This window comes from Pseudochaenichthys georgianus, chromosome 17 (genome assembly GCF_902827115.2).
Source record: "Pseudochaenichthys georgianus chromosome 17, fPseGeo1.2, whole genome shotgun sequence".
Taxonomy (NCBI): Eukaryota; Metazoa; Chordata; class Actinopteri; order Perciformes; family Channichthyidae; genus Pseudochaenichthys; species Pseudochaenichthys georgianus.
In genome coordinates, this window is record NC_047519.1 from 7,809,797 (window position 1) to 7,824,965 (window position 15,169).

The window sequence follows — 15,169 nt, forward strand, 5'->3', positions numbered from 1 at the left end:
TATAGCCTAGTAAATGTTAAATGTTCTATATTCTGTCAAAAATATTCCTTCATTTTAGAAATGAATTTCCTTATTTATTTACCCTGTTAAACTTCAACTGACTGAAAATAACTTTGAAATACCTGTTCAAATTATTTAGTGATGTCCAGCGCCTCCTGGTGGCTGATTAGGGTGAAAGCCACAGCCTGCATGGGTTTTTTAAACTTCAAGAATCGTCTTAAAATGTTTACTTTAGCATCAAAGTGAAACACACAAAACCTACATAAAGAAAGTTCATCATAGTGTGTATATAATGTATAAAATAATAATAATAATGTAGATGAGTTTAGAAAAACAAAGAGAAAAAAGTCATTGTTTTCACTTTTCAGTTTTATCCCCCCCCTCCTTCACACCGATACAGTCCAGTAAATGTTCATTTTGATCTTCATATTTTATTAATGATCTCATGGGATGAAGCTCCTCGGGGCCTTCTGTTAGAGGTCTAATATCCATGAAGAGTGGGCCATCTACCAAAACCTGTGTTGCAGGTCACTTCTGGCACAAAGGCGACTGCCCTGTAGCCCTGTCCATTAACACTATGTTTTAAAGCTATGTGATGTTCTTACACAAATCCCTGTATGAGATCCAACTATTCGGTCTGAAGCACTATGGCTGCCTCAGATGCCATGATCCTCTGAGGACATGGGTGATATAATACCAGACTACTAGAAGTGTGTTTGATTGAGCAGAAAGTGTCCAGCTAAGCTAGCCATACATTTGTTCCTACGCGACGGCCTCAGACTACGAGCTGTGACTTCTTCTGATCGCTAGGAGCTGCTTAGCAACTCAAATGTCATTCATACCGATACATATCGTACACACGTTCACAAACCAACAGTGCAGCACTTTACAAAAGAGATGTAAAACAAAGGAAAAAAATGTAACCAAAGGTAACAAGTAATATGAATTGACATATCAACTTATTATAGTGTACTTGATACAAAGAAATCTTAAGGAGTAAATGAATGTTGTTGGCAGCTGGGGAGACTCAACCCTCTTTGTCGAGGACGGCTTTCACATCGGCAAACACCTGAAAGAGAAACGCAGACGAGTTCACACAAACAACTCGTTGCTGTTGAATATATTATTCTCATTATTGGATTACATGTATATCATGTTTTCTTTTTAAAAAGACCTCAAGGCGACTGATTTGTTGGACCAACTGTCCAAAACACACACTTTTTTTAATTTTTTTTTTTTTTTTAAATTTGACAAAAATACCCAAACAATTCAAGACTATAAAAGATACATTATATTAATGATTAAAATAAACAGCAATCACTAAAGTTACAAAAGCAGTAGCAGATTCATGTTATGCAGATTGGTTTTCCATCCACACCTCGTGTACACACTTCCTCATGGCAGTATATTTGAGCAAATTCTAATCCAAGTCTCAATATAGCCAAATTAACTTTTAAAAAAGTTGTGTAAAGCCAGTATTTTTGTTTATAAAAAGGGCCACCTAATCGTGACGTCTGTAGTCAAGGATGTATAAAGGACTACATTCACCTCCTCTAAAGAGACAGAGATGGGAAGTCTGTCGGAAAGGCGCCTTCGAGGCACATCTTTTATTAATTAGTTCAGTTTTGCCTCTTTTGTCTGATTTGTTTTGACTATTGTAAAGGCCTGTTTTCTTTGTTTACTGTATGACAAGTTTGTTATTTTATTTACAGCAAAAGCATATCACAATATCATTTGACACTTTAGGCACTTTCACACCGGAGTACTTTTCCCAGGAATAGTTCCGTTCACACCAAAAAGATCTGGAACCAGAACTTTTTTTTGCGAACCTTTTCACCCCTTTTTAGTCCTTGCCAGAGAGCACAGACTTTCCTGGGGAGGAAAAGGTTCCAATTTCTGATTGGCTCGGCGAATTGCAAACCATGCCCCGCAAAACTCGTAAAACTTTTGTGAAGCCGCCATTGTATTTGCTGGCATTAGCATTAGCATTAGCGCCGCGCACCAACGCAGAGAGACTAACTTATGGCAACACAAAAGAAAACATGGGAGCGGTGGAGATGAGGAGGTGTCGGCGTTCTGGCGATTTACTCGGGGGACTTCCGGCCGGGGACTCCGGGCGGCAGTATACGCCGTGAAGTGGTTTGCGGCCTGCCAGTAAACCCAAAGCAGAAGAAGACGAAGTGACGTCAGCGGCTTCATTTGACTAATCTCCCACAGGGACTTATTCCGGTGTGAAGGTGATTTACTAGATAATAATAATAATAATAATAATAATAATAATAATAATAATAATAATAATAATAATAATAATAATAATAATAATAATAATAATAATAATAATAATAATAATAATAATTCCATACAGATAGTTCTGGAACTAAAGATTTCCGGGGAACTCAGTTCCGGGAACTATTCCTGGGAAAAGTACTTGTGTGAAAGCGCCTATTGTCACTAAAATCCCTCACAATAATGTTGAAGCCAATGTGGAAATTGCTGTCCACCCTGCTGCATGCCTCATTAAGGAACCGTTGGTCCGGATTGAGAGGACTGTAGACCCTCCGCCCAGTCTCCGCCCCTATACTGTATCACAGGAATGTTAAGCTGGTGGTTAAAAAGGCAATCCCCTTTACTCACCTCATCCACACAGCGAGAGGCGTCTATAGTGCGCACCTTGCCGCTTTCCTCATACAGATCAATGATTGGTCGTGTGGACTGCAGGTAGGTCTGGATTCTGCAAGAAGAAGAAGAAGAAGACGGGTTATTGGGGTCAGACGACACAGGGGACTCAAAGGAGACAAAAACACATGCCGATATCAAGCTAAACGGGTCAGACAAACCCATACGATCAGATGTTGCTACAGATGGAAATATTCAATCAGTGGATAAAAGGCAGCAGGACATGCTTCTTGGGTTCAGTGCTGTCTAACTGTTTTACCTTTTCTCCAAGCTTTCTCTGTTGTCATCGCTGCGTCCACTGCTCTTCCCTCTTTCTAAACACCTGTCGATGCAAACCTGAGGGGAAGATACATAGATGGTGTGCTCATTTGAAAAGCCGGTCTCTATTTGTGTTTAAAAACAGCTGGAAGAGTTATAGCTTCCTGGTTGTCATGACGCACCTCATTGCCGCAGTCAAAGAAAAGAACAAATTTGACATCTGCTTTGCCTTCCATGACCTTCTTCCAGCCCTGAAGGTTGTCCCCGTTGCGGGGGAAACCGTCTATGAGGAAGCGGAACTTTTTCTCGTCTCCCTGCATGGTCTCTTCCATTGCCTGCAGGAACGGAAGAAACATTAGAGCCCTAATATCAATGTTTTGATCCAGCTGATTTCTCAAATCAAGCCAGATGTTAATAAAGACATGCAGATCAATGAAAAGCTCTCGTTTCATGTTGCTGACACTTAAACTTAACTTAAAGATGCCATCACATGCTTTTCCGGTTCTCACCGTCCCCGTGTGTTATGAAGGTTTGTCTGCATGTGAACGGTGTGCAGAGTCACACCCTCAAAGTGCGCCCTGTAGGGAGTAAGACTCTAACACAGGGAAGACCTGTCTGCTGCCCCGGAACGCCTCGCTGGACATTTCTCTTTTTCCATTTTATTCTTCCGGGGCCTATTGAAGTCACTACGCCCAAATGGACCAATCCGCTGAGCTCCGCACACACACTCACTCAGCCTGAGCTCCGAACACACACTCACTCAGCCTGAGCTCCGAACACACACTCACTCAGCCTGAGCTCCGCACACACACTCACTCAGCCTGAGCTACACACACACACACACACACACACACACTCACTCACTCACTCACTCACACACTCACTCAGCCTGAGCTACGCACACACACTCAGCCTGAGCTCCGCACACACACACACTCAGCCTGAGCTCCGCACACTCACTCACTCAGCCTGAGCTCCGCACACACACACTCACTCAGCCTGAGCTCCGCACACACACACACTCAGCCTGAGCTCCGCACACACACACTCACTCAGCCTGAGCTCCACACACACACACACTCACTCAGCCTGAGCTCCGCACATACACACACTCACTCACTCAGCCTGAGCTCCGCACACACACACACTCAGCCTGAGCTCCACACTAGGGCTGTCCCGAATACCATTTTTCGGGCTCCGGATATTCGGTAGTAATCAGCAGCGAATATTCGGTGCGGAGAGATTTGTATTTTTTTTTAATAAATTTTTTTTTCACATTTTTTTTTTTTTTCCCAAAAGGTTTCATAACACGCTCCGAATCCGAGACACCTGACAACACGCTGTTAAGCAGAAGCGCAGAAAGAGCATACTATTACGATTTATATGTATTTATTGTCTCAGTACTCGCAAACATTAAAACTAAATGTGTCCTCTGCATTTAACCCAGCGCAGCACCCGGGGACCAAATCTGGTTCCACATTCCGTCTATAACATTTTACAACCTGAACAGTCAAACAAAGATACAAAACACATATTTCAGCTGCCAGCTTCATGTTGCTGGCATTGTCGTGGACAACGGCTACTCGCTTATAATTCGGAATGGCAAAGGCGTCCGCCACTTCTCCAAGCTGTTCTGCAATATTTACTCCCGTATGGTTTACTTCCATTACTTTGGTTTCCAAAACAAAGTTACAGAGTTTCCACTCCCGAGTTATGAAATGACAGGTGACAGCCATATACGCCTCCATACGCACCGAGGTGGTCCAAATGTCCGTTGTAAAACTTACGGCAGTTGAGTTTTCAATCTGAGTTACAATTTGGTCTCGGTGATCGCTGTACTTCAGAGACATGGCATCTAAAATACTGGAGCGTTTGGGGACAGTGTAGCCGGGCTCCATCTTCTTCATTAATTTTCTGAAGCCTTCGCCTTCGACTATGTAAATGGGTCTCATATCCATAGCGATGAAATGTACTATGGCATCTGTTATCTCTATCTTTCTTTTCTCCGTTATCGTTTTTTTTAACTGTAGGGTCTGCTGTATTGTTGAGGATGTTGATGGCTGGGATGCGTGGGGATGCACCTATGGCCACAATGTATTATTAGGCTGAGCTACTCAACTTTATGCCAATAATTGCCTTAGCCCCAGATGTTCCCACATTACTCCTATTATTTTCACTATGCTGATAAAATTAAAAAACTAATATAAAAAAACAATTCGGTTGCTTGCTTGCAACTATTTTCCAAGCAAAGTAAGTGCACGTTTTTATCATGTTTAACGTTACTGTTTAAACGGCGGATAAAGCAGCTTCATCATGGCAACTTCACAACAGCTAAGCTAAGCTAGGCTACTACTTACTAGGGTTGCCAGAAACTGACCATGATCAAAATCGATTATTCGGCAGCCCTGGCGAATAATAATGTTTTCTTTACTGGAACATGTTTAACAGTACAAACAACAAACAAGCATGTCATCACAACGACGTGGCCTTGAAGTGAAGTTGGTAATGGCCAGCTGTGCTGCGTCTTTCTCTGTAACCTCTTTGGCGTGCTTCGCACTCAAATGCCAACGCATTGTTGAGGTTGAGTTGTGATAGACCAACGTCTTTTCGCAGAGCTTGCATTTAACTTCCTTTGGACTTGTAAGTTCGAAGTAGTTCCACGAGGAGGAACTCTTTTTACCTGCCGCTTTGTTCATCTTTAGTCGCACATGTGAGGGAGAGGGGAGGGGGGGCGGGGTCGGTGTGTAGCTGCTGCAGCAGCAGTCTGCTCTGCACGCAGGCTTCCTCCAAGTTTACAGTAAAACAAACTGGTGGTGTGACCAATGGCCATTTACAATTATTAATACTATTACTATTATTAGCATTAGTCTATATTTTGGTTGAACCTAAGCCAGAAAAAAAAAAAACATAAATAATAATAAATAAAATCGATTTTTAAAAATAATATTCGATTATGGAGACTGTAGCGAATATTCGAATAATCGAATAATCGCTGGCATCCCTACTACTTACAGCATCCAGGTGACTTTTCAGAGTTGTTGTGCCACCGTGGTAGGCCAGTTTCTTATCACATATTTGGCACACTGCCTTCTTTTTACCGTCGTCCAATTTAAAATGGTCCCACACAGCTGAAGTCTTCGGCATTTTATGGGTGAAACGAGGTGAAGCGAGGTGAAGCGTGCCGTTTGCGTTCGTGACTGTGAACAGTGAACGCAACAGTGTCAGGAGCACAGGCTGAGATTGTATATATTTCCGCATTTTAACAGTGCAATTCAAAAGTATAAATATAGTATAAGAATGTGGCAATTCGCCTTTATTAATAGCATACATTTAGAAAAATATATTAATTTGTTTGAAAAAATATTTTATTTTTAAAAATATTTTTTTGTTTGGGAAAAAAAAAAAAAAAACGAATATCCGAATAATGAAATTGAAACCCGAATAGTTGGCCAACGAACGAATATTCGAATAGTCGAATATTCGGGTACAGCCCTACTCCACACACACACACACACACTCAGCTCCGCACACACACACACTCAGCCTGAGCTCCGCACACACACACACACACTCAGCCTGAGCTCCGCACACACACACACACAGCCTGAGCTCCGCACACACACACACTCAGCCTGAGCTCCGCACACACACTCACTCACTCAGCCTGAGCTCCGCACACACACACACTCAGCCTGAGCTCCGCACACACACACACACTCACTCAGCCTGAGCTCCGCACACACACTCACACTCACTCAGCCTGAGCTCCGCACACACACTCACTCAGCCTGAGCTCCACACACACACACACACACACACACACACACACACACACACACACACACACACACACACACACACACACACACACACACACACACACACACACACACACACACACACACACACACACACACACACACACACACACACACACACACACACACACACACACACACACACACACACACACACACACACACACACACACACACACACACACACACACACTCACTCAGCTCCGCACACACACACACACACACACACACACACACACTCAGCCTGAGCTCCGCACACACACACACTCACTCAGCCTGAGCTCCGCACACACACACACTCACTCAGCCTGAGCTCCGCACACACACACACACACACACACACTCAGCCTGAGCTCCGCACACACACTCACTCAGCCTGAGCTCCGCACACACACTCACTCAGCCTGAGCTCCGCACACACACACACACACACTCAGCCTGAGCTCCGCTCACTCACTCACACACTCACTCAGCCTGAGCTCCGCACACACACTCACTCAGCCTGAGCTCCGCACACACACACACTCACTCAGCCTGAGCTCCGCACACACACTCACTCAGCCTGAGCTCCGCACACACACTCACACTCAGCCTGAGCTCCGCACACACACAGCAACCGGGAAATGACACCAGTAAGCCAGCTCACACTGTCCGCTCCTCGAGCAGCGAGCCCCCCAACGTCCCCCAACACGGCCCCCAGACCCCACGCAGCATTCTCATCTGTTTGTCATTACTGGTGTCATTTCCTGGTTGCTCACAAACGCCATTGTAACAAATACACACTGATGTTCCGCTGTACGGGGGTGGACTCATCAGAACAGAGTGGGCGAGCTGACCAATCAGAGCACAGTGGGCTCACAGGGGGGGGGGGAGCTCCAACAAGGCGTTCAGGACAGAGTGAACACACAGACTACACAGAGATGCTGTGAGAAACCAGTGTGAGTTTGGAACAGTGAACAATGTAAATCTATTCTAGTCGACCTCAACAATGGAACTATGATCAGTAGAGATGGCCGTGACACGGGACCTTTAAAAAAGAAAGCGTACAGTTTCACCGTGTAATGATCCGTCGATTGAAACGTAACAGTTGGGAGGTTTAGCACTTTATAGCGTACAGGAGGACTTTATCATTTATTTGAATAAAAAAAAATATGAAATGTTATTTTTTCTTTGAAATGTCTGAAATAGTCCAATAATAAAAACATTTATTCCATTTTTGTATGTTTTTGTGAACTGATATAAAACAATTGTGATAATATCGTGGCAGAATTTGTGATGTAAGCAAATATTGTGTTGCCGTCCAAAGGATCAATACGATATAATACTGTTCTTATATCATAATAATATTGGACGCTGAGGAAACTTCAGATACACATCCTTACTCACACTGCCGGTGTGAGTATTTATATTAGCGTCAAATAGTTTCAGGAAAATCATTTGCAATGATCCATATTCATGTCAGAAATTGTATAAGATTGGACACCCTATCATTTTATCAACAACTGATTATAGGTTTTAATTTCAGAGGCAAACGTTTGTTTTGGTGCATCTACTTCATAAAAGTAGCAACAATATCATTGTTACTACTTGTTTACTGCAGCACGGTCATGAGTAAAAGGGACTGGCCCAGGCAGACACACATCCTGTCCGTTGCTAGGCCAACACACACCTGATTGATATGTTCCTGTTTTACATGTAACCTGTATTTGGGGCATACCTTCTTGAGTAGGTTGATGGTGATCTCCACAGGGACTATTTTGCCCTCCTTAATGTAGTTGGAAATGAGCTGTCCAGACTCCGACCCCTCTCGAGCTCGCTCCGCCCGCAGCAAGTCCCCCGCAGACAAGTGGGTGTAGTTGAAGCTCTGAGAGACAAAACATTTTTTTATTTTAAAAGTTGATGACAATTATATATATATATATATATTAATATTTAGGGATAACCATTGGGAACAGTTTCCAATTTGTCTGAACCCTTTGGAATCGTATGCCACAGAGGTAATGCAATCACATGAAGAAATACAACTTTTCTATTGGCTATGCAACTCCTAAAAGTGAAACATTGTTTTAGTCATTTCAGGACAGGTAATGCTACCCTTATGAACTCTTAACAAATCCCGGGGAAGATAATCAAAATATCTAATATGTACACTGTATGATAAGATTCCTTTAATGGGTGCCGGCATGTTTTGTTTCTGACAGATACGTCTTCATTATGAACAAACAATGTTCAATAAGAAGTCATAAAGGAGGAACAAGTGCAACGCGAAGCCTCATTTCATGAAGAAAGATGATAACATCAGTCCAATCATTATTTTGTATCATGTGTAAATGTTATTAGGGAGACATTCTACCATGTGTTCAGAGTCTGAGATAATAAAAACAACTTGATTGATGCTGAAGAAGAAATGTGTCGGTTCACCTTTTTTTCTCCACATGGAAAATGGACCAGGGATCAATAAAAGAATCAGAACGATACGCAGAATCAATGATGGCATTTCTATCAAATCCTATCAGTTCCAATTCTATGGAAACAAAGCGCTCCGAAGCCAGTGATCAAGAGAACATTTCTGGAGAGGAGAAAGCAACAGTCGGTCAGACAGTATAATTCTAACTTTTGGCTTACGTGTTCTCCATCTGTGTGCACGCTTGAAAGATGTCTCCGCAGAGCTGCCAGACAGGCCTGCTTATGGCAGCACCCAGAAACATGTACGTGTACCATCCTTGTAAAACACAATTTTTTGAGTTTTGACCATTTTAAGTCTTTTAAAAGTATGTGTTTTTTTATAAATGTTTACATGGACTGCCCCCCCCCCCCCTCCCTTAGGGGAATTCATCCACAAAAAACACACTGGACGCTGCACGAGGTCAGAAACCAGAGGAGACTGTGAAGTCCACTGCAGACGGGCCACTTTAGGACAAAATGTCCTCTCCATTAAAGGCAGCTCGTTGTGGAATAGCTTATCTTCTCTTGCACTTTATATACCACAGCTGCTACATTGCACTGCCATGTGGTAAATGCGTGTATGCTGCTCTTGCTCTGTCTGCATATCATGTATTTCTTTTTGCTATGTATATAAATGTCATGTTCTTGTATGTTGTATGTAAGCAGGGACTACGGATGGAAATTAGCTCAAAGCAAAAATCCGGCTCATTTACACTTGTAAGCATTATTTTTGTTTTAAAGTGTTCGTCAATGTGCACTGTCCCGATTCAAATACACGAGTAAATTAAAGTCCCTCAAAAGCTCCCTCTTAGTCAAACATGAAATAATCAACATTGGCTTCCAGCAGAGCTGTAGCTTCATAAACCTTCAAGAGTTCAGACACATATCAAAGCTGCAGCATCAGGTAGGGACTTTGATGTGAAGTGTCATGTATGGGTACTTTAGCAACAACTTCTTAAATGTACACTCCAAATGCAGGTGTTTTATGTGGAAGTATGACTCATCATGTTTAACAGCTGTATCACCAAACATCTCTCAGCCAGGGAATGGGCCTACGTGTCCATCTCTTTCTATTTGATCAAAGGCAATGGTGGAGAGACCAAGCCCTCTTCAGACTCGCATTGACCATTACATAACCTTTACTACATACACAGTCAAAGATAGTGTTAGAACACGGTGCAAATGTCAATCGGGTGTGTCCTGCTGGCTTCATCTGCACCCTGTGTGAAGCTAACTAGCCGACATTTAGCCAATTAATTCAGGCGTTTGACTACACAATATTAAACAGAGGGCTAAAAGCCTAAACCCCATTTTATTATTATAATGCATTGACTAAGGTGTCAGAAATGAATGCTGAGGATATTCAGAATAGTTTAAAGATAATACAATGTTAATTTCTAGCACCACAGGCTTAAATATGAGCACATACAAATTAGGCTAACTAGCTAGCTGCTAAAACAGGTTCATTTTAGAGGACAACCGGATGTCATTTAAATGTAGACAGTACCTTATAGAAAAGGGCGCTATTAAAGGCATAACCATCCTAAAACTGTATTAAATATAATTTGTATGACGGCATAAACATGAAATTCGTTATTTTCATTGTCTTTTTTTCTCGCCATCAGTCGTACCTCCACGATTTTGGAGCACTGGGTCCCTTTGCCAGCTCCAGGCCCCCCCAGAACGAACACAACCTGCGGCTTCATCATCAGCGACACCCGGTACAACAAGCTCGGCACCCTCTGGAATACTTTAGCGAACAAACCGCCGATCATAAACCAGCAACAGGATAATAAGCCGAGCTAGTGCCGGGTGAATGAATGTGTGTCCGTGTCCGTGTCCGTGGTAGGAAGTCGAGGAGCAGCAGAATGACACTGCTTCCGCTGTTTATTCCATCGACCAATGAGGATGCAGATAGGAGTGATGCAGGCGTGTAGCCCCGCCCCCTGCACTTGTTATTTTTGTTCAATGCAGAGGTCGGGTGACGCCCCTCCCCTGCCTCCCTAGCATCAGCACCTCCACACGAAAGAAGACGGCTGGGAAAGGATGCTCTCCGCGCCGCGAGGCTCACTTTCAGCTCGAGTACACTTCACGATGAGACGACACACAGAGAAACGCTCGAGCGGCAGGGTATAGTCACCGCTTTCTCCACGCTCATGCTGCCTCGCTGCCTCCATTCATGATGCACCATTCATGCATCCACAAGAATGGAAACACTTTGCGAGGAAAACATTAAAATAACCAGTTGTCTCGCTTTTATAAGACGCATCCTCGCGCGGCTTCTTTTCATGTAGGTCAAGGTGATGAAGAGCCCAATTTTGTCTTTTGAGGGTGCCGCTCGAATGTAGGGCTAATAATACAGGAATAAGCCAAGCAAACCAAATACATCCAGCCCCCCTCCTCTGACGCACCTGGCTGCCCTGTCGCCACTTGACATGACAGCGCAGAGCCGGGAGCAGAGCAGCAGGATCAAGGGGCACCGACGTGCAGCCGGACGTGTGGACTCGACAAGGAGGGGAGCCTCCGGACGCACGGCGGAGACGCAGCAGCAGCCCAGGGGAGGCCGGATTGCAGTTCCCGGGGACGAGCGCCAAGGGCAGTGCGGCAGTCAGCAGGCAGACCGGGGGGAGGAGGCTGCGGAGATCTGTGATACTTCCCCCCCAGGCCCCACTGCGCTCTCACCTCCATATCATCCTGGCCACATCATGCTGGACGCGTTCACGTTAGATGAGTGCTGACTGTGATACTCCCCATCATTTCTCTCCACCCTTTTCCCAACTAGTGATGTGCAATTAAAAGATCTGCTCTCCAGGCAAGGGTGGCCCCCGGAGGGGACTGATGTGCATACTGGCCAGGTATCATCTGCTCCCTTCTTCTCTGGTTTTGCTCATTTTGCTTGTCGCCTGCAGTATGGGCTGTATTCAGAGCATCGCATGCAAGCCCCGCATCAGGCGGGAGAACATTGTGGTGTACGAGGTTTCAGCCTCCATCGACCAGTGTCCCACCATCATCGAGGAGAACTCACCCATTGTGCTCCGCTACAAGACGCCTTACTTCAGGGCCTCGGCAGGGGTTGTGATGCCTCCAGTGCCCCGCAATGAGACCTGGGTGGTGGGCTGGATCCAGGCTTGTACCCAGATGGAGTTCTACAACACCTATGGGGATATTGGCATGTAAGTATGGCATCAACTTTTGACCACTGAAGGACTTTTTACACGACCCTGCACCTGCCCAAGGAGAGAACCCTCTCACTGTGTCCTCTCCTGTCCCCTCCACAGGTCCAGCTGGGAGCTACCAGAGCTGCGAGAGGGTCGGGTGAAGGCCATCAGCGACTCTGACGGTGTCAGCTACCCCTGGTACGGCAACACCACCGAGACAGTCACCCTGACCGGACCCACGTCCAAACCGTCCCGCCTGACGGTCAGCATGAACGACAACTTCTACCCCAGTGTGACCTGGGCGGTGCCCATCAGCAACAGCAACACGCCCATGCTGACCCACATCACCAGGGACCAGAGCTTCATCACCTGGCTGGTGGCCATGAACTCCATCACCAAGGTAGGACAATACACAGAGAGCAGCGAAGTACGGAGATGTGTGCTTGCTTTGAACTGACCGTAATGTAGTTATCTCTTCCTGCACTTTTATTTTCTGCTGCAAAGTTACAAAGTGCGTCGCCTTTGGCTTCGACTCTGCAGAATAAAGCCTATGCGGTGGATGTGCATCACAATGCTTACAGTATTCATGTTTTGTCTTTGTGGAATAGTTAGACTTTTAAGGCTACGAGGAGAAGGTTGCCAGAATAGCTTTACCTAACGACTGAAAACTAATAGTAAAATACTTTTCTGAGAAAGATATACCAAAGCCACAGTAATACATCATTTATTAGGATGCACTTTGACTACATCTAGTAGTAGTAGATGACAAAATAAACAATCAACTTGACCGGCTTCAAAAATACACTCATGTACTTAAAATACACTGCGGCCTGCATCCATACAGGAAAACAAGCATCGTTCTTTCGCCTATAGATTCCATATCATATATTATCGTATAGTTCTCCTAAATTCACCCTAAGTTATTATTAGTAATTGCCTCATATACATACTTAGCATAACATTTAATTAAACTCGCAATAATTAAAATAATTAGCTGAATAGAAGCAGTATATATTAGCGATTTCGTTCACCCCACTCTTCTGTGTAGCGTTTTGCTAAATGAATGATACAGGAATACAAACTTAAATACATATATTTAAAGTAAGTTGTTCTCAAAAACTCAAGCCACAAACATACACCAAACATGTTGACAGAAGGGTTTGTTCATCATTTATAGCTACATGTATTTATTTCATTAATGCCTCATTTGCATTTAAACAATTCAGAAAACTTGAAATTAAACAAAGATATCGTCTCTTTACCCGTATCCACCTGTAGTGTCTCCCCTTAAGTACAATAGAGTGCACACATACTCCATAACAAACAAGCCACACAAGTGCAAGTCCTACATTCAACATGGTACAGCTGATATTTCCTCTCCTGTAGTGCCGTAGGTGTTTGTGAATGTAAAGGCTAACATCAGTGTGGGCTCTGGTTTCAGACAGAGGGTGAAAAGAGGTGCTGCAGCACAGACAGTATGAGAACAATAAAGCGCTTCTTGAACAGTAGATCATGGAGACACGTCACAGTCGAGGCACACGATACAGATGAAATTGAAAATGGCCGTAGAAGGCCCTTCAATGTCTTCCCTTGATGTTACGCTGCTCTCTTGCAGGAGCGCATCGTGCTGCAGACGGTGCGGGTGGCGGATGCGTGTGGACATTGCCGTGGAGCCCGACATGCCTCTGGGCTCTCGGGCCTCGTTGGTGGGGCGGCCCTACCAGGAGCAGCCGCACATTCTCAACTACCAGGAGCCCATCCCTCCCAACGCACTGGGGAGGCCCAACGCCAACGACGCCCAGGTGCTGATGTGGAGGCCACGGAGAGGGGCGCCACTAGTGGTCATACCGCCAAAATAGGAGCGTGGATTGGTTGCAAAGACACATTGTTCCCTCTTGCAGGAAAGGCGATGAAGCCTATCACAGAAGAGATTCCTGACGCCAGCTCTCACTGAAAGATTGAAGTGGACCATGACAACAAGCCAGAGTGGATATGGCGCTGCACCGTATCAGAGATGGAAGTCGACTAAAAACTAGTAACAATGGCCCAGGCGGCATCGATGGCTTTTTTGGCCCCAGATCAGTTTTGGACTCCTTTAAAGAGTTCTGCCTGCTTTTTAGCCAAGAAGGAACGCTGTTTTTAGACTGCATCCTGCATCCTTATGTAGATCTTATTGCATGAGAGCGTGAGAGAGACACAAAGCTGTCCTTGAGAAGTTTAAGCTTTTGTTTTGTACATTGATACTTGAAGACATTTTGATTGAAAGTCAGCCAAAAAAAGAAAACACAGACCCTGCGGGCTGGTTAACCTCTTCAGTGCCAACAAAGGCCTTCAACACACTCAGTTCCAGAGTCACCGGATGTATTCAGAGAAAGTATTACATGAGTCTTTTAGGGTTAAGATTAACACATGCATCGATCAGATTGTATTAAGAGCACCCACCTTGCATAAAAGTCTGGAAGCAAAACTTGCTGGAGTTTTCACTGGAGTTTTTTTGAATACACCATACTTATGCACACACATATTTTCAACGACATCGTGCAGCGGATATTTTATTTATATGGATGACAAACTATATCAGAGAGTAGGTAGACCACATGAAATAAGTCATTTCAGCTATGCCTTCAACACGTGCGGTGTGTATGACTTGTAATGGTGCCATACCACAAATGTAAGCATAGCTGGGAATGAGGCCAAACTGTACTCAGACTTAAAGGGAAAGTACACCCCCCACAAGATAGTCCTCACACCTTGTTGTTAGCAGTTTTATGCAGGTCATTTGTTTTGCTACCTTATCACCGCACAAAAGGAAGC

General features: G+C 44.4%; 2 protein-coding genes across 2 annotated transcripts; one reads left to right on the forward strand and one right to left on the reverse strand.

The window, feature by feature from the left end:
- Window positions 1-351: 351 nt before the first annotated feature.
- cmpk (cytidylate kinase) lies at window positions 352-11,066 on the reverse strand. Its single transcript, XM_034104730.2, has 6 exons — window positions 10,829-11,066; window positions 8,470-8,616; window positions 3,117-3,269; window positions 2,936-3,012; window positions 2,635-2,731; window positions 352-1,069 (listed from the first exon to the last, which is right to left on the reverse strand). The coding sequence occupies exons 1-6, from the start codon at window positions 10,970-10,972 to the stop codon at window positions 1,028-1,030; spliced, it is 660 nt and encodes a 219-aa protein (XP_033960621.1). The 5' UTR covers window positions 10,973-11,066; the 3' UTR covers window positions 352-1,027.
- A 68-nt stretch (window positions 11,067-11,134) lies between these two features.
- On the forward strand, window positions 11,135-14,619 carry fam78ba (family with sequence similarity 78 member Ba). The gene is given in 4 exon segments (XM_034104729.2): window positions 11,135-12,370; window positions 12,476-12,755; window positions 13,971-13,997; window positions 13,999-14,619. Coding segments are annotated over 4 exon segments (858 nt in total). The 5' UTR covers window positions 11,135-12,035; the 3' UTR covers window positions 14,215-14,619.
- The last annotated feature ends 550 nt before the right edge of the window (window positions 14,620-15,169 follow it).

Coding starts and splice junctions, on each gene's coding strand:
- cmpk (XM_034104730.2), bottom strand. CDS start 10,972: ATGATCGGCGGTTTGTTCGCTAAAGTATTCCAGAGGGTGCCGAGCTTG. Junction 3,013..3,116: donor TCTTTGACTGCGGCAATGAG/GTGCGTCATGAC, acceptor TCTTCCCCTCAG/GTTTGCATCGACAGGTGTTT. Junction 1,070..2,634: donor CCTCTCGCTGTGTGGATGAG/GTGAGTAAAGGG, acceptor TTTCTCTTTCAG/GTGTTTGCCGATGTGAAAGC.